Source organism: Acanthopagrus latus, chromosome 3 (genome assembly GCF_904848185.1).
Source record: "Acanthopagrus latus isolate v.2019 chromosome 3, fAcaLat1.1, whole genome shotgun sequence".
Lineage (NCBI taxonomy): Eukaryota > Metazoa > Chordata > Actinopteri > Spariformes > Sparidae > Acanthopagrus > Acanthopagrus latus.
Window position 1 is genome coordinate 267,658 of NC_051041.1, and position 19,034 is coordinate 286,691.

Genomic DNA, 19,034 nt, shown 5'->3' on the forward strand with positions numbered 1-19,034 from the left:
AGGAGGAGGAAGAGGAGGGGAAGAGAGGAGGAGGAGGAGGAGGAGGAAGGGAGGAGGAGAGGAGGAGAGGAAGAGGAGGGGAGGAGGAGGAGGGGAGGAGGGGGAGAGGACGAGGAGGGGAGGAGGAGGAGGAGGAGGAGGAGGAAGGGAGGAGGAGAGGAGGAGGAGGGGAGGAGGAGGAGAGGAAGAGGAGGGGAGGAGGAGGAGGAGGAGGAAGGGAGGAGGAGAGGAAGAGGAGGGGAGGAGGAGGAGAGGAGAGGGGAGGCGCGGAGGAGGGGGGGGAGGTGAGGAGGAGGAGAGGAGGAGGAGGGGAGGAGGAGGAGAGGAAGAGGAGGGGAGGAGGAGGAGGAGGAGGAAGGGAGGAGGAGAGGAAGAGGAGGGGAGGAGGAGGAGAGGAAGAGGAGGGGAGGAGGAGGAGGAGGAGGAGGAGGAGGAGGAAGGGAGGAGGAGAGGAGGAGAGGAAGAGGAGGGGAGGAGGAGGAGAGGAGGGGAGGAAGAGGAGAGGAAGAGGATGGGAGGAGGAGGAGGAGGAGAGGAGGAGAGGAAGAGGAGAGGAAGAGGAGGGGAGGAGGAGGAGGCGGAGGAAGGGAGGAGGAGAGGAGGGGGGGAAGAGGAGGAGAGGAGAGGAAGAGGAGGGGAGGAGAGGAGAGGAAGAGGAGGGGAGGAGGAAGAGGAGAGGAGGAGGAGAGGAAGAGGAGGAGGAGGGGGAGAGGAAGAGGAGGGGAGGAGGAGGAAGAGGAGGGGAAGAGAGGAGGAGGAGGAGAGGAAGAGGAGAGGAGGAGGAGAGGAGGAGGAGAGGAAGAGGAGGGGAGGAGGAGGAGAGGAAGAGTAGGGGAGGAGGAAGAGGAGAGGAGGAGGAGAGGAAGAGGAGGAGGAGGGGGAGAGGAAGAGGAGGGGAGGAGGAGGAAGAGGAGGGGAAGAGAGGAGGAGGAGGAGAGGAAGAGGAGAGGAGGAGGAGAGGCGGAGGAGAGGGAGAGGAGGGGCGGACGAGGAGGGGCGGAGGAGGAGCGGAAGAGGAGGGGACGCGGAGGAGGAGGAGGAGGAGGAGGCGGCAGGGAGGAGGCGAGGAGGAGAGGAGGAGGAGGGGAGGAGGGGGAGAGGAAGAGGAGGGGAGGAGGAGGAGGAGGAAGGGAGGAGGAGAGGAGGAGAGGAAGAGGAGGGGAGGAGGAGGAGAGGACGGGGAGGGGAGGAGGAGGAGGAGGAGGAGGAGGAGGAGGGCGGGAGGAGGAGAGGAGGATGAGAGGAAGAGGAGGGGAGGAGGAGGAGAGGAGGAGAGGAAGAGGAGGGGAAGAGAGGAAGAGGAGGAGAGGAAGAGGAGGAGAGGAGGAGAGGAAGAGGAGGGGAGGAGGAGGAGAGGAGGAGGAGAGGAGGAGAGGAAGAGGAGGAGAGGAAGAGAGGAAGAGGAGGAGAAGGAGAGGAAGAGGTGAGGTGGAGGAGGAGAGGAAGAGGAGGAGGAGGGGAGGAGGAGGAGAGGAAGAGGAGGGGAGGAGGAGAGGAAGAGGAGGGGAGGAGGAGAGGAGGAGAGGAAGAGGAGGAGAGGAAGAGGAGAGGAAGAGGAGGGGAGGAGGAGGAGAGGAAGAGGAGAGGAAGAGGAGGGGAGGAGGAGGAGAGGAAGAGGAGGAGGAGGGGAGGAGGAAGAGGAGAGGAGGAGGAGAGGAAGAGGAGAGGAGGAGAGGAAGAGGAGGAGAGGAGGAGGAGAGGAAGAGGAGGGGAGGAGGAAGAGGAGAGGAAGAGGAGAGGAAGAGGAGGAGGAGGGGGAGAGGAAGAGGAGGGGAGGAGGAGGAGGAGGAGGGGAAGAGAGGAGGAGAGGAGGAGGAGAGGAAGAGGAGGGGAGGAGGAGGAGAGGAGGAGGAGAGGAGGAGAGGAAGAGGAGGAGAGGAGAGGAAGAGGAGGGGAGGAGGAAGAGGAGAGGAGGAGGAGAGGAAGAGGAGGAGGAGGGGGAGAGGAAGAGGAGGAGGAAGAGGAGGAAGAGGAGGGGAAGAGAGGAGGAGGAGGAGAGGAAGAGGAGAGGAGGAGGAGAGGAGGAGGAGATGAGGAGGAGGAGGGGAGGAGGAGGAGAGGAAGAGGAGGGGAGGAGGAGGAAGAGGAGAGGAAGAGGAGGAGGAGAGGAGGAGGAGAGGAAGAGGAGGAGAGGAAGAGGAAGGGAGGAGGAGGAGGAGAGGAAGAGAGGAGGAGGAGAGGAGGAGGAGGAGGAGAGGAAGAGGAGAGGAAGAGAGGAGGAGGAGGGGAGGAAGAGGAGGAGAGGAAGAGGCGGAGGAGAGGAAGAGGAGAGGAAGAGAGGAGGAGGAGAGGGGAGGAAGAGGAGAGGAGGAGGAGGGGAGGAAGAGGAGGAAGAGGAAGAGGAGGAGGAGGAGAGGAAGAGGAGGAGGAGAGGAAGAGAGGAGGTGGGGAGGAGGAGGAGAGGAAGAGGAGGAGGAGGAGAGGAAGAGGAGAGGGGGGAGGAAGAGGAGAGGAAGGGGAGGAGGAGGAGGAGGAGGAAGAGGAGAGGAGGAGGAGGGGAGGAGGAGGAGGAGGGGAGGAGGAGAGGAAGAGGATGAGGGGAGGGGAGGAGAGGAGGAGGAGAGGAAGAGGAGGGGAGGAGAGGAGGAGGAGAGGAAGAGGAGGAGAGGAGGGGAGAGGAAGAGGAGGAGAGGAGGAGGAGAGGAAGAGGAGGAGAGGAAGATGGACGTCTGAAGAAGCAAACTAGAACATGGATAAAGATCAGATTTCATTAACGGACTGAGGGTTCTCAGGTTGTCACGTTCTCAGAGGAACATTATTCAACATGTACTAAAGTACAACTGAGGTATCAGAGCAGCAGCTACAGTCACATCCCAGATTTAAATATATCAAATAAAAGAATCAGTAACTAAATGGTTCTACAATAAACCTATTCTTTTAGCACTTGGGTGGATGGAAAGAAATAAACCAAAGAATTACGCGTAGACTTTATGTTTCCGCACTAACCTACAGCGATTCTTAACTTAAACCAAACTGTGAACTGGAACTGGTTCTGAATAAATTGCCATGTAATTAAATCATCAACAACAACTTTGTCATAAACCTGTTAATGCTGCTTGCTTCTCCACAGTGTGTCTGGAGACATGAGGTCTGTGCTAGTGATGTCATTACAAACGTCACAGAAAATCGTTCCAGTTTAGCGGAAGTAAATTTGACCTGTTTGCATTGATGGACACTGAAATCAGTCGGATGATGTCATTATTACTGTGTCATATCACCTCACGACCTCTGATCTGAGCAGAGGTGAAGTCTGTGCTGCTCGAACAGGTGAAGCGTCCTTAAATGATGACATTTGTGAGTGGAGTTTAGTGTGACTGTTGAGTTGAGTGTGATGTTTGAGATGAAAACACCTGTGAGCACCTGAGATGAAGAAGGACGTAACTGACAGGTGGTTGCTTCTGTCCTGTAGGTCAGAAGTTACCTGGCTTCAAACGGGTGGAGAGACATTTCCTGATGGAGAGCCGAGACGCCAAGCTGATCGGTGTCCACCTGCAGACCCCTGGTATCAGGTCTGCAGGTACCTCATTGACTTGAACGGGCACCTTATTTTCCTCTGAGAACAGTTTGTTTATTCACTGGTGGACACGGTTTGTTGAATTACCTCATTAATGCAGAAAATATTAAAATTCTCATCTATAAAACTACGTAGTGCTCCTTTAATGTTAAAAACTGTTCACAGAAAACTTCAGGTAGAAAATGTTTTTTATTAAATTCAGTAGAAACAGAACCTGAGAGATGTCAACAACATCAGAACCAACAAAAAACCTTCATCAGAGTCTTACTGAGCTGACAGCAGCTGATCTGAGACCAGTTTAACGAGCTGCAGTCTGATGAACTTCAGTGTGTTCGGAACAACGACGCACGAAGAAGCAACTAGCAACAAAACACCTGAAACACCTGCAGAGAGAAAGTTTGAATCTTTCTAAAAGTTAAAATTACTTCATAACTTCAGTCTCAAACATTTACAAAGAGAAAATAAAGTTTTCTGAAAGTTTGTGTCTTCAAAGTCTCAGACGTCCCCGAAGTCTTCGACATCTTTATTGTAAAAAATAAAACTTAAACTCAGTAAAAGTTTTTGCTCTCAGCTCAGAAGCAGTTTCAGTTTTGTCTGGATAGACTGACAACAGGTCTGATCTGGATCTGTGCATTACGTCTTTGTCCCCTCAGGATCGTCCCCCTTCTTCCTCCAGGTGACACACCTGTGCCTCTTCTTCTTCCACACCTGGAAGAAGCTCCTCCCACAGTTGTCACAGGTGTGCTTTCTTTGCCTTGTCTGGACGTTTGTGTTTGGCTCTGAGAGACACTGTGTCTCTCTGCCCTGGGTCATGGGCTGGTTTTGCTGAGCGGCCTGGTGGGTCTGGATGTGGATCTTCAGACTCTCTGAGGCTTCAAATCGTTCCCCACACATGCCACACACCAGCTCCTCCTCCTGCAGGTGAGCCTTGATGTGTCTCATTAAGAACTGCTGGGACTTAAAGGTCCGGCTGCAGACCCGGCACCTCAGACCGCTTCCTGGTCTGCGGCCCCGCTTCGGTTTGGACTGGGCTGGAGGAGATCTAGTCTCAGCTGGGTCTTTGCTGTAGTCATCGCTGTCCTCAGTCTCAGATGACACCAGCTGGACGTCCTGATCCAGATCTGCTGATCCTGGTTCTGTCCGAGTGGAACCTGGTCTACTGTAGGTAAACTGGATGATGTCGGCCTCATCCAGGTCCTGAAGCTCAACTCTATCCTGTGGGGGATCCGGGAACCCCTGGTCCTGGTCCTGAGGGGGAGCCACTTTGTGACTGACCATCAGCTGCTGGGTGAGGGCGTCTGCAGGGACACAAACCAACACTGTTTAGAACTGTTCTGTCCCAGCATCCCTGAACACAGCATCAGGGGGAGCAGTTAGAGGGACAGACTGCATCAGGGGGAGCAGTTAGAGGGACAGACTGCATCAGGGGGAGCAGTTAGAGGGACAGACTGCATCAGGGGGAGCAGTTAGAGGGACAGACTGCATCAGGGGGAGCAGTTAGAGGGACAGACTGCATCAGGGGGAGCAGTTAGAGGGACAGACTGCATCAGGGGGAGCAGTTAGAGGGACAGACTGCATCAGGGGGAGCAGTTAGAGGGACAGACTGCATCAGGGGAGCAGTTAGAGGGACAGACTGCATCAGGGGGAGCAGTTAGAGGGACAGACTGCATCAGGGGGAGCAGTTAGAGGGACAGACTGCATCAGGGGGAGCAGTTAGAGGGACAGACTGCATCAGGGGAGCAGTTGGGTTGCGTCCGAAATTCCATACTATACACTACATACTCAATATGTGTACTATCGTTCAACATACGTTTGAGTGAATAACAGCAGTATGCATCTTTTCAGACGCACTGTTTATCGCAGAAGTGACGCACTTCCTGAGAGCCTCTTGCCGGTTGAGACGCGTTAGTAACCATGGTAACCCACCTCTACCGACAATCTGCAATAAATTCAATAATACTCTTTTAATAATCTAATAATAATAATCTTATAAGAAATCCTTGTTAGGCAGCCAATAAGAAGCCACACAATAATAAATGCGAACCGCAGGCGAACTCATTAAGTGATGTTGCTGTACTGGACTGCATTATATTAAAGTTATATTATTGTAGAGGAGCCGGTAGAGGTGAGGTTGGCGCGGGTTACCATGGTGTCGCTGTCCACCATTGTCTGTTGTGTTGTTGTTGTCGTCACCGCTGCATTGCATTGTGGGATATTTATGCTGGCGTAGTGTCCAGTGCTTGCATACTTTAATATTTACCGGAATTAGTACGCGCCTCACGTACTATTGGGTTCATACGAAGGTTTCGGACATACTAAAAAATCTCTGTTTTAGCGTACGCAGTAAGATGTGAGTGTGGAGTTTCGGACACAGCCTCAGAGGAATGGACCGCCTCAGGGGAACAGTTAGAGGGACGGACCGCCTCAAGGGAACAGTTAGAGGGACGGACCGCCTCAAGGGAACAGTTAGAGGGACGGACCGCCTCAAGGGAACAGTTAGAGGGACGGACCGCCTCAAGGGAACAGTTAGAGGGACGGACCGCCTCAAGGGAACAGTTAGAGGGACGGACCGCCTCAAGGGAACAGTTAGAGGGGACGGACCGCCTCAGGGGAACAGTTAGAGGGACGGACCGCCTCAGGGGAACAGTTAGAGGGACGGACCGCCTCAAGGGAACAGTTAGAGGGACGGACCGCCTCAAGGGAACAGTTAGAGGGACGGACCGCCTCAGGGGAACAGTTAGAGGGACGGACCGCCTCAGGGGAACAGTTAGAGGGACGGACCGCTACTCTGCTTCATTACCAGATTCATTAATGAACTGGTCAGTTATTAAAACCAGATCAAATGTTCGGATGATTCTGTTGAGTTCACTGACTGATGATTTTAATCATGAATTGTTTTCCTGTCAGTCGAGCGCTTCCTGTTCCTGTCACAGTGGATCTGATCTCCTGTGGAACCAATCTCACCTGAACACATGTCCAGTCCCCACTGTTGCACTTTCACCTCACCTGAGCTGAGCTCAGTCCCCCGTGACATCTGGACCGGAACCAGGTCTCAGGACCGTCCCCGGTGACCCATTACTTGTAACAAACACGTGAGCGACTCACCTGCGGACGGAAGCTCCATGAGCGGTTTGTGTAGCGCGCAGAGCAGCGCGTGCTGGCGGGAAATGACTTGCTGATTCAGAGCCGCTTCCTGTTCGTACCTCAAGAGCGTTTTCTCAAAAACTCCCAGAATCTCCTCGAGCACTGCGTCGAGCCGCTGACCGACGAACACGCGGAGATCCTGGAGCCGTGACATGCCCGCACACTGCTGCTACCTGCTAACTGCTGCTAACAGCTCCTACCTGCTGCTGCGACTGACTGCTGCTAACGGCAGAAGAAGCTGTTGTTCCTGAAGGACCGCTTCCGGAGTCCTTCACAATAAAAGCATGATGTGACTGACTCAGTTATGTCTGTAAATGAAAACAAAAACTTTGAGATGACAGAGAACAAAAAGTAAAGCACGATGAAAACAGTTGTGTCCGAGACGGATGGATATTTATTGCATTTCTATTACACTATAGTGTAATAATGATAAATATTATTGTCAAACTTAAGATATGATGAATAATATTTATTAATGAGACCTGTAATTTAAAGTAACCTTCTGAACCATGTCAGTTAGATCTTCAACATGTAGCTTCATTAAATCAGAGTCAGGATTCAATGGATCATTAATCATGTGAGCAGCTGTGAGACGTTCATGGTGCTGTCAGGATGAACTGATCCTCTGACGTCTCATCATCATCAGGTCAACATGTTCAGGTGTCCAACACCTAATGACATCGTTCTCTTTACTTTAATATTTAAATAAAGTTTCAGGTTCTGTTTGTGTCATTAAAACTGTCCAACAATAAAGAACAAATATGTAGACTGAATTCACTGTGATGGTTCAGTTTCTGACGTCTCTTCATCTTTCACTTCTTTCTCCTCACAGACGTCTTTCTCCTGACGAAAGAAAACATTTTCACATTCAGTTATAACTCAGAAACAGAAACAGGAGAGACTCAAAGTGTCCAGCTGGTTTGATCTTCTCTGATCTTCTGAGAGACTTCAGTTAATCCCTTAATGCTAAGCTAAACTAACTGTTCCCCATGTTTCCAGTCTTTATGCTAAGCTAAGCTAGCTGTTCACAATTATATTATCATCTGTTTTCATTTTTGGTTTCAGTCTTGATGATTACATTAGGTCTTGTCTCCATTCTAAAGCCACGGTCGTTTAGTGCTAGCTATCTACACATAGGTACTGAGCTGTGTCAGTCAAAATCAAATTAGCCAATGGGGACGCTCTGCTGAGAAGGCCCGCCCACCTGAGAGGTTTGTGCCAAAACTGCAAACAGAAAGTCAGGGAGCGCCAACAAGACAGAGCTGCAGAGAGACTGCAAAGCTGAGAGTCAGCGCAAAAGTCTGAGCGGAGGGAGACCAGCAGAGGGAACCGTAAACAAAATAATGCATTATTAGAAGAGTAAAAGACCAATACTTTACACTATTTGAGAAATTATTTGATTGCAAGTTCTAAGTTTTATTTTTGAATTGAGTTTTATGTTCTCTCAAAATTCCTGTTTTTGTTTGTCATTTAAGAATCTTTGTTTGATTCTTTTGGCATAAATCTAATTCCATAAAGTAACAGCAGGAGGTGCAGTCACACTGACCCTGTTGCTCTGCTCCTCCCTGTCCCTCCTCCTCCTGGTCTCCGTCTCCACCACGCTGTAGAAGTCTGTCTCTGCTCTGCTGATCAGCTGATCAGGAGGGTCGTCTCCGTCGTCACGTCCAGTGTCCTCCTCTCTGCTCTGCTCAGAGCGACTCCTCTCCTTCAGACGGAGTTCCCTCTGTCGGGCCTCCAGGATCTTCTCTCGCTTCGTCTCTCGTTCAAACATCTGCAGATGGATCGACTGATCATCACTGAGAACAAACTGAAGTGTCACAGATTCTGATTTTTATCATCTTTGTCATTCTGCTTCTTTTTTTTTTTTTTTTTTTAAGTATTTTTTTGGCCTTTTTCTGGCTTTATTGATAGTGCAGATAAAGAGTTTGACAGGAAACAGGGTAAGAGACAGGGAGTGACACACAGCAAAGGGACCCGGGCCGGGAGTCGAACCCGGGTCCGCTGCAGAGCCTCGGCTCATGGGTCGCGCGCGCTACCAACTGAGCTATGCGGCGCCCCGTCATTCTGCTTCTTTATCAATAAATGTTTACTTACAAACTCTGTACAGAGCCTGAGTATTACATCAGGTTCTGTATCAATGTGTTTCTAATGTTTTGATCTTCTCTGAATCTGTGATTCTGTTCACGTCACTTTAATGTGCACGGCGAGCGAACAGGAGCTCAAGAATGCCTTCTGGTCTCAGGTCTGACTGAGGACTCCGGTCTGACTCTGGTCTCAGGTCTGACTCTGGTCTCAGGTCTGACTGAGGACTCCGGTCTGACTCTGGTCTCAGGTCTGACTGAGGACTCAGGTCTGACTCTGGTCTCAGGTCTGACTGAGGACTCAGGTCTGACTCTGGTCTCAGGTCTGACTGAGGACTCAGGTCTGACTCTGGTCTCAGGTCTGACTGAGGACTCAGGTCTGACTCTGGTCTCAGGTCTGACTGAGGACTCAGGTCTGACTCTGGTCTCAGGGCCTGTCCGTCTCTGGTTTCCTGTGATCCCCAAAACGACTTAAGACTTTTCTGTTCAACAGAAGTGTTTCTTGACCCTGAATCAGATCTGAGACCAGCAGGTGTCTGGGTGTCTCTTACAGCAGCGAGGAGACTCTTCTCATTCTTTTGGAGCGTTGACAGTCCGGAGCAGATCTCCAGCAGCGTGGCTCCACCCTGCTGAGAGCCGCAAGCCACTAGACGGCCATTATCCTGAAGCCGCAGGCTGTACAGGGCCTCGTCACACACCTGAGCACCAACACATACAAGAGCAAGTGAGTCAAATCAAAACTAATTGAAAGAGTCTCAGTTCACAGATGAGACAGACGCACCTTGAGACTCAGCGTGGGGTCGTTCTGTTTGAACAAGATGTCCCAGATGTCAAGCACGCCGTCCATCTTCACAGTGAAGAAGACGGCGGGTCTGACTGGACTCCAGCAGGCATCTGTCAGGTAGGACATCTGATACCTGAGACACAAAGAGGACAGAGACAGCCAGAATTTAAGTCTGTTTGAGCAGGATAAAGACATGGAGACAGGTCAGGACAAACAGAACAAGATGACTCAAGACAAAGAGAGACACTGTCAGAAGACACAGACTCAGGTGACATGAGACAGGACGAGGAGAGATCAGATAACATTACGCATAGATAAAATTAGACGAAAGAAGCTGGGCTGGATAGCTCAAAACGACTGGACACAAGACAGAAAGAGAAAAAGACGAGATGAGATGGAACAAGATTAACCTGGAGGTAAAGGACGAGGAGGACATGAGACAGAACAGACAGAATAGGACAGGACAGGCTTAGAGGAGACAGATGAATCATGAAGACAGCTGAGACAGAAGACTTTAAAGAAATCATCTCTACAGTTATTTCTGATTGGTAGAACACTGATCAGAGGTGACGATGTAACATCCCATTGGTGTGTCTGAGTCCTACCTGGTCCACATGATGGACGACTCCTTGATGTCCTCAGACCAGATGCGAGCAGTCCAGTCCCCCACGGTGAGGAAGTTCTTGGGGAAGAAGGGGTTCCTCTGCAGGGCGTAGACGGGTCCGTGGTGACCGTCATACGTACACACGATCTTCTCCGCCGGTGTCTTTGCCTTCCTGTTGCAGGACAACACCACGCCCTGTTCCGTCCCCACCATGAACTTAGTGGGCTGGAAAGACAATGAGGACAGAGACACACTGAGGCGGAGGCAGAACTACAAGCAGCTGTCCTCCCCTGAAGACGATTGTATACCTTCTCTAATGTGTTTCAAACAAGTGACCCTCACCATGGTGGACTCGAACTCCAGAGATACGCCGCCTAAAGCTCGGTCCAGGTGTCCCTCTCTGCTTGGGTCCAGAACCAGACACTCTGTTGGCTCAGTCAGCCTGCGGACGTCCCACCACAGGACCTGACAGGAACACAGACAGTTTTAAACACCTGTCTGGCCTTCACCTGCCCACCTGTCCTTCACCTATCTACCACTCCTTCACCTGCATACCTGTCCAACATCCATCTACCTGTCCAACATCCATCTACCTGTCCAACATCCATCTACCTGTCCAACATCCATCTACCTGTCCATCTGTGGAGGCAGAGAAGGCGTCTGTCCCGGTCTTGGACTGCAGCCAGATGATCTTGTAGACGGGGTCTCTGTGGCTGTGTTCCACAGAGGACACCTCCACTGGCTGGCTGCCTCTCCGGGTGTCCCAGTACGCTGAAACAAGCACGCTCACAGGTGAGTAAACCTAGTCAGCTGGAGATTCACCTGTCCATCAGCCTGGACCTGAACCCACCAATCTGTCCATTGTAGCAGCCTCCCACCAGAGTGTGGGAGTCTTTGGGGTTGTAGTCGAGACAGACGAGAGGGGACGCCGGCTTCAGGGTCATCTCAGGTCTGTTCGGGTTCTCTGCAACACAAACAAATCCAGGTGTGATCGGGTGGACTCTGAGGACCCTGAGGACTCTGAGGCCTTTGAAGAACCTTGAGGACTCTAAGAACCCCGAGGACCCTGAGGAGGTCTAATCCAGCTGCTGCCTGTCTCACCGACATCCCAGATGTACGAGTCCAGGCTCGTCTCTCTTGAGGTCTTCTGGAACTCCAGGCAGGAGTAGGCTGCCGCCAACTTCCTGCCGCCATCAGGATGCCACGACAGACCGGTGACGGTTCGCTTCAGCTCGTTAGGATCTCTGCAGACACACAGGTAAAAATAAATGTGATGTCAGCTGATACCTGTCTGACACTCTGTGATGTCAGCTGTTACCTGAAGATGCTGATGGTCTTGGCGGACGGCGGCTCCTGACTCTCCTCCACTTCCGCCTCGTCCTCGAAGTACTCCTGGTAGATGTCCACAGCATTGTTCTGTCTGATGCAGTGCTCCATCGCCTGAGTGACAAACACATGATGACATCACACAGCGCGGAGTGACATCACAACTACAGGCAAGGCTGTTATCGTGGACACGCCCCTCTGATCATATCAGCGACGCGGCTCATTTCAGTCATCAAATACAATGGATGAAGTGGATTGATGTGGTCTGAAGTGCTCTGTTTTGGATTGTTGAACTTACACTTCCCAGCTGCAGGATGCTGTTGATGTAGCTCTCGTCTTTCTCCACCTTCTTCCTGAAACGGATTGTTTGTTCCATCTCCTGAGGGTTGATGTCTTTGGGCCACCCCCCCTCTACGTGGTTTATCCCACAGCTGTCAGACTCAAAGCGCTCCGTGTTCACCTGCAGACACACAGGGACACCAGTGACCAGGTGACGTCACTTCCGTCACTTCCTGCTCTGTATGAAAAAAATCTGTCTATCACTGAGACAAACAGACTCCATGTCTCTACTCAGAGACAGAAAGAAGTTCATGTAGAACATTTGCTGAATGAACAAGAAGGTCCAAATAATGCAGAATGAGTCAGAGACAGAGTTTCACAGAGTTTATAAAGTGGCTCCAACTCAACAACTCACTAAACTGACACATTTGTTAAGGGAGTCTGGTGACTTTCTCCACGGGGACAAAGAAGTCGCCTATATTGTTCCTGTTTAGTGTCTTTGTAACATGTGACATGTTCAGATCAATAACATGTTTCTTCTTTCATAAATGGAGTGTAAATGGTGAAATCAGTGTAAACAGTGTGTTCAAACAGCTGATCAATGTTGGCAGGTAAGACTTTAGCACTTTAGACACAGAAGCAGACAGGCTGGTACAGACATGCTGCCACAAACTGACACTTTTTACAAGGAGACAAACAACTTCGGGCGGCTGTAGCTCAGCGGGTAGAGCAGGTCGACTAGTGATCGAAAGGTCGCTAGTTCAAATCCCGGCTCAGGGCAGGGCTGAGCTGCATGTTGAAGTGTCTTTGAGCAAGATACTGAACCCCACATTGCTCATCAGTGAGGGCCCTGTGATGAGCTGGAGACTTATCCAGGGAGCACCCTGCCCTCGCCCTGAGACAAGGCCAGCAGCAACATCCCGTGGAAAGGGATAAGCGGTTACGGATCATGACAAACAACTTCAGCTTCTGGTTTAATGCTGAATTTACAACAAGGACACAATGAGTCAGAATCTGTCAGAGACACAGTTTCACTACGTTATAAAGTTTGTTTTAACTCAACAACTCTGAAAATCACCACATTTGTAAAGGGAGTCTGGTGCTGCTGTGTTACTGGTCTAATTTCCATCTTTTCTTTACCGGATTTCTGGTTGTAACAGAATATTTCAGAGTATTACAGTGTGGTAACAGTACGTTTACTGTCGTTAAGGATGTTCCACCACATGTCAGGAAGTTTGAACCTTCCCAGAAGTAGCGTTTCATGGCGGTTAAGTTGGAGAAGTCGTGTGAAACGGGGCAGCTCACCTGGTGCTCGGACATGTCCCCGCAGGCCTGCACCGCCTGGTCCCGGTGGGTTCTCTGGATGAACTGTAGAGCCAGACTTGGGTCCGGAGGAACGTCCACCAGCAGCTCAGCGGGCCGGTCCGAGAAGAGACACTCACGGCCGAACTCACTGCGGAGCTTCGTGTACACATGGACGATCTCCATCAGTCCGTCTGTCTCTCTGTCTGTCTGTGTCTCTCTGTCTGTCTGTGTCTGTCTGTGTCTCTGTGTCTCTCTGTCTGTCTGTGTGTGTCTGTCTGTGTCTGTCTCTCTGTCTGTCTCTCTGTCTGTGTCTCTGTCTTACTTTGACCCGCTGAAATGGCGGCGCGGTTTGCTGTTACCTAGCAACGGTCTCATAGCAACAGCGAGTTTTTTTTCTTTTAAATAAACTTTATTGTACGAAAAGAAAAAAAACTGAAGTAAAAGTTACAGTTACAAGTAAAAGTTACTGCAGAGATGAATCCTAACTAAGTATATTCACTCAGTTATTGTACTCAAGTACATATCTGAGGTATTTTTACTTGATGTACTCCACTACATTAATTACATAACTTTAGTTACTCGTTACTTTACAGACTACATGCTGCATCAGAGCCAAAGTAGCGTTTTGTACTTTTATTCTATGTAACTATTATAAGTAAAGATATGCTGTTAAAATATTACTTTGTTTACAGTAAAAGTCAGCCATATGAATAGTACTCGAGTCGTAAAGTATCTGATGTTAAATAAAGTATCAGTATTATATATTAATATGTTTTATAAATTAATGTATAGCCTGTGAGTCAGCTGATCATCACAGTCTGTTTTTATGTGATTGATGATTTAAAACCTTTTGATTGCAAACTGTGATACTTTGGATCTGATGCAGCAGGTTATCTGTAAAGTAACGAGTAACTACAGGTTTATAATTAATGACATGAGTAAAAAGTACAATATTGTCTCCAAAATGTTAAAGTAACTGAAAATGTATTTAAATCATAACTGACGTAGTGAACAAACAGCCTCTGACTCGAGTCATTTCTGTCTTTACGCTGAATATGGTTGTCGTGTTATTGATGATCATGACTCAGATCAGCTGTTCTCCCTCCGGTCCAGCAGGGCTCGCTGTTCGCCGCTTCGCTCCTCACAGCGAAGCGTCGTCGTCGTCGCGGAACTCCGTGTGAGTGTTTACGTCCCCGCTGGTCTCTTTGTTCGGCCCAGAGGAGGACGATGTGCGGGGCCGTGCAGCTGCTGCGGGTGTCGGTCCATGAGCGGATGAGCGCCGCTGCAGAAGACTTTCTGCTGCAGGTGGAAAAAGGAGAAGAAGCGGCTGAAATCCCGGCGCTGAGAGCGAAGCTCACCGAGCGGCTGACGGCGGCTGCGGAGGAGATCGTCGCTCTGCTGGAGGAAACCGTGGCGGAGTACGAAGACAGAGTGGAGCGGTCGGAGCGGGAGATCTGCCGCCAGAGGAGGCTGCTCGATGCCGTGCTGAAGCCCCAAGTGAAGCTGCACAGGGCAGGTCAGTCCCGGAGAGGAGCCCGGAGCACCCGGAGCAAAGCGCACATGCTAATGCTAATGCTAGCAGCGGACACAAACATCAACGTTTTCACTGACGTGAAACATTTTCTGAAGTTTTCTGTCTTCAGTGTGAACAAACTGATGCCCACCACACTGTCAGCCTATAGAATATTCATATATATTTAAACTGAGAAAACAAATACAAATACTGTGTTGGCGGAAAACAACTACAACTCCCGCGAGTCTTAGACTGCGCAGCGTTAGCAAAGCCTGATGGGAGCTGTAGTGTTTACACGTCATCAACAGTCGTCGGGTTACAGCTGTTATTCTCGTGTTTGTAATAACCTGATTTACTGTAACTGTAAATATTTGCACACTGATGAACCTTCATTCATATTCACAGGACAGGAAAAATAAAGTGTAACTGCTGATAACTAATAAACACCTAAAGATCAATAAACAACAAAAGTGAAATGATTTGAATCACAGAAACTATCAGAGTTTGACGTTCATCAGTTATAGACGTGTGTCACTGTTCATCAAGATCGTATGGAAATACTTTAATAATCAGTGTTAAACTGAGACACCAACAGTCTGACACTTTACTGGTGGTGTTGATACTGTTGGTGCTGACGGTGTTGTTGTGCAGCTATGGGCAGCTGTATCGTGAGGTCAAAGAAGTAAAAACTGTATGTATGAATATTGATATGTTGTCACCATGGTGACGTCTGCACGGAGTACATTACAGGATGTTAATGACAAACATGAACTATTAATCTGGATCAGACAGACACAGCTGATCACCTTTCAGTTACTTCATCACCGGTTGTATCTGGTTACCAGTGGAGGGATGTAACTAAGTACAATTACTCAAGTACTGTATCCAGTAGAAATGTGAGGTTCTTCTACTTTAGTTGATTCATCCGAACCTTCAGTCTCTTCAGCAATCAATAATCAGCTCTGTAGATCAGTTCTGTAAAGTCATGGTGTGGTTTCAGGTTTGACTGGATGTGTCAGTACTGATATTGATGATCGATGATCAATGATCAATGATCGATGATCTGCGTCATGTTGAACATGAGACAGAAATGAGACGGTAAAGCTGATAGGCGAAGGTACAAAGACGATGTGTCATCAGGCTCTGACATCACTGGGGCTCGATGAGTCGTACCTGATCATTACTTTCATCATCTGGATTAACTGATTTCGTTGTCTGGTCTGTGATAAAGTGTTGAAACATGTTGATTGTATTCATCACAGGAGAAGATTCTAGAAGTAGTGGTGCAGGCTAATGCTAAGCTGGCTGCAGGCTAATGCTAAGCTAGCTGCAGGCTAATGCTAAGATAGCTGTGTTGTTTTTCTGTGAAGCAGGCGGGTGCAGAGAAGAAAATACCGGGAGAATCAAAAATGCGATTTTGATCTCGATGATGGAAATTTAAAAGTCATTTTGATTGATTTGTGATTCATAGTTTAAATCATGACATCATCATTAATGTTTTAATTTTTCTTCAGAGATCCTTAATTGTTGATTTGCAGCGTTACGGCGGTTGTTGAAGCTCCAGGTAACAAACAAATGTTTAATAATGAAATTATGTGTGTTTGTGTTTCAGAGTGTCCTGCAGACCTCCAGCAGCTGTCGGTGAGCAAAGGAGAGGTTCACCCTGAGCAGCAGGAGTGGCGCTCGAGTCTGAACCAGGAGGAACCAGAACCCCCACACATTAAAGAGGAACAGGAGGAGCTCTGGACCAATCAGGAGGACGAGGATGTTACCAGGTTCACCTTCACTGTGAAGAGTGAAGACGAAGATGATGAAGAGTATCATCAGAGTCAGTCTGAAGAGTTCAGAGAGACTGAAGCTCAAGCCAGCAGCTCAGCTGAACATACGGAGGCAGACGCTAATGGAGAGGACTGTGGGGGACCAGGACCAGCCAGGACCTCTGATCCAGATCGACATTTACAACCTGTCAGTGAGGATAATTCTCTGGAGTCGACTGAAACTGATGACAGTGATTGTGATTGGACAGAAACAGACAAACAGCCGTCTGTTTCAGAAGGTCAGAGCAGCGAAGCTCCTGATGTTGGAACTTCAGTGAAGGAGCGACCATTTCCCTGCTCGTACTGCGGGAAAAGATTCAGTCTGAAGGGAAACCTGAACAGACACATCAGAGACCACACAGGCGAGAGACCGTTCCCTTGTACAGGTTGTGATAAATCATTTAAAGACAGTGGGTCGCTGACTGCACACATGAGGTGTCACACCGGCGAGCAGCCGTACAGCTGCTTGTTCTGTGGGAAGAACTTCAGTGGGAGAGGAAACATGACGAGACACATGAGGATCCACACAGGAGAGAAACCATTCACCTGCTCCATCTGCAACAAGAGCTTCCACGTCAAAGAACACCTGAACAGACACATGAAGTACCACACGGGGGAGAAACCCTTCAGCTGCTCCATCTGTGGGAAAGGCTGTGCTCAGAAAACGGACCTGAAGAAGCACATGAGAGTCCACACAGGAGAGAAACCCTTCAGCTGTCCCTTCTGTGGGAAGTGCTGCGCTGAGAAAGGAGACCTGACCAAACACATGAGAGTTCACACGGGAGAGAAACCCTTCAGCTGCAACATCTGTGGGAAGAGTTGTGCCCAGAAGGGAAGTCTGAAGATCCACATGAGAGTCCACACCGGAGAGAAACCCTTCAGCTGCTCCGTCTGTGGCAAACGCTTCACAGTTACAGGACATCTAAAGAGACACATGAAGCTGCACACAGCGGACAGTCAGGGGGTGGAGTCTACAGCCAAAGGACAGCAGGAAGTGGACCCCATGGAACCATCAAACACGTCATGATTGTTCCACCAGTCAGCCTGTGTGGATCCATGTTTAACCAGCTGCTCAAACTCATGTCTCATCGTCCAGTTCATTACTGGACTGTTACAGATTCACTGCCGTCAGCAATCAGAAATACGTTAATTAATAATGTAGAATATGAGAATGTATCTGTGGTTCTGTGGCTCCTCTTTCCTCCAGAGCTCTTATTCATGAAGCTGTTTGTCCATCTGAACACGACCAAGTCTGATGAAGTTAATGTCAGCTGAAGCTCTTAGTTGGTGTTACCATGATTACAGCCCGACTGTCATGTAAAGTAGAGATGAACTGATAAAATATCCGACACACGTATGTAAAATATATATGTGTATGTGTGTCATATATTTTATCACTTAATTTTTATCACACTCTATATATATATATATATATATATATATATATATATATATATATATATATATATATATATATATATATATATATATATATATATATATATATATATATATATATATATATATATATATATATATATAGCGAGAGAGAGCGTACAAGAGACGGATGAGAATCAGTATTGGTTCATCATATCACACCTCACCTGTGACCAAACAAACTGCCTACTTCATACCTACTCACACCACCACACACCTGCTGACACCTTCAGATCTCCTCCATGTTAATGCTGTTGAACCAGCTGCCGTTGGCTGATTTGAGGCCAGAGAATGTTGTAGTTCTGCTCCCTGACCTGCAGCTGATTGACAGATCAATAACACATTCACTTTGTGTGAGTCGCTCTTCTTTTTCATTCAGTAAATCTGAGTGAAGTCTGAGGCCTTTCTTTAAGAAAAGTCTTTGTGACTGAAACATTTTTAATGCAATCAGTTTGACTGATTCAGAACTGATTAAACGATGGTCGATGTTCAGTAAAGTCTTTGCAGCAAGTTGATACAATCAAATATTGATTCATAACTTATAATTGGTGAGTGTTGTTTAGCGCCACACCGTGGACGGAGGAAGCGACATGAAACCAGAGCAAGTTCAAGTTTCTGCTCACAGCTCGACAGCTGGAGGCTCGTTTAGTTCTTACAGACATGCGAGTCAATCACAGAGGGTTTGATCAGTGTCCATGTTGAAAGCTGTGGAGTTCCAGCCTGTGTCACAGATCAGCTGTTTGGGCTGAATGAATTCTGGAACTCACTTGTAGTTGAGGGTGATCTGATCTGACTGAGCAGGTTCTCTTTGGTTCTCTTTGGTTCTCCTGGGTTTGACCCGGAGCAGCTTCAGGATGTTTCTGGTTCTTGGTGTGATTCACTTTGATCTGAAACAGCTAAACTCTGAAGTTTGGACAGAAACAATCCGTTTGTGTAAAGTTCTCTTATTTATTATATTTATTCTTTCTGTCTGTCAGCGGTCACACTCTGAGTGATGGCTCGGTCTCATGTGTCGTACCGAGGATGGGTCTCTGTTTCGTCAACATGTTATTAATGTGACAAACATATGAGCTCGTCTTCAGCGTCCTGCTCACAGCTGAGTCTGATGGCTTCCTGTGGAGGAGGAAGTCAGTCACAAGTTCAACAGCTTGATCACTGAATTAGACCAGAACCAAACTCTGGAGGAAACGGGCCAAACCAGATCTTAGACTGAGTTACAACAAATATTCA

At 48.7% G+C, this 19,034-nt stretch overlaps 3 protein-coding genes across 3 annotated transcripts; 1 reads left to right on the top strand and 2 right to left on the bottom strand.

The window, feature by feature from the left end:
* Positions 1 to 3,684: 3,684 nt before the first annotated feature.
* On the bottom strand, positions 3,685 to 6,950 carry LOC119017312 (zinc finger protein 787-like). The gene is made up of 2 exons (XM_037093957.1): positions 6,620 to 6,950; positions 3,685 to 4,812 (listed from the first exon to the last, which is right to left on the bottom strand). The coding sequence occupies exons 1-2, from the start codon at positions 6,810 to 6,812 to the stop codon at positions 4,148 to 4,150; spliced, it is 858 nt and encodes a 285-aa protein (XP_036949852.1). The 5' UTR covers positions 6,813 to 6,950; the 3' UTR covers positions 3,685 to 4,147.
* An 82-nt stretch (positions 6,951 to 7,032) lies between these two features.
* Positions 7,033 to 13,306, bottom strand: dnai2b (dynein, axonemal, intermediate chain 2b). The gene is made up of 12 exons (XM_037093859.1): positions 13,038 to 13,306; positions 11,752 to 11,913; positions 11,446 to 11,567; positions 11,229 to 11,371; positions 10,978 to 11,091; positions 10,759 to 10,898; positions 10,470 to 10,592; positions 10,129 to 10,352; positions 9,521 to 9,656; positions 9,291 to 9,437; positions 8,205 to 8,429; positions 7,033 to 7,501 (listed from the first exon to the last, which is right to left on the bottom strand). The coding sequence occupies exons 1-12, from the start codon at positions 13,218 to 13,220 to the stop codon at positions 7,433 to 7,435; spliced, it is 1,788 nt and encodes a 595-aa protein (XP_036949754.1). The 5' UTR covers positions 13,221 to 13,306; the 3' UTR covers positions 7,033 to 7,432.
* A 322-nt stretch (positions 13,307 to 13,628) lies between these two features.
* On the top strand, positions 13,629 to 17,608 carry LOC119017281 (zinc finger protein 260-like). Its single transcript, XM_037093886.1, has 2 exons — positions 13,629 to 14,553; positions 16,163 to 17,608. Exons 1-2 carry the CDS (start codon positions 14,265 to 14,267, stop codon positions 17,392 to 17,394), a joined length of 1,521 nt encoding a protein of 506 aa, XP_036949781.1. The 5' UTR covers positions 13,629 to 14,264; the 3' UTR covers positions 17,395 to 17,608.
* The last annotated feature ends 1,426 nt before the right edge of the window (positions 17,609 to 19,034 follow it).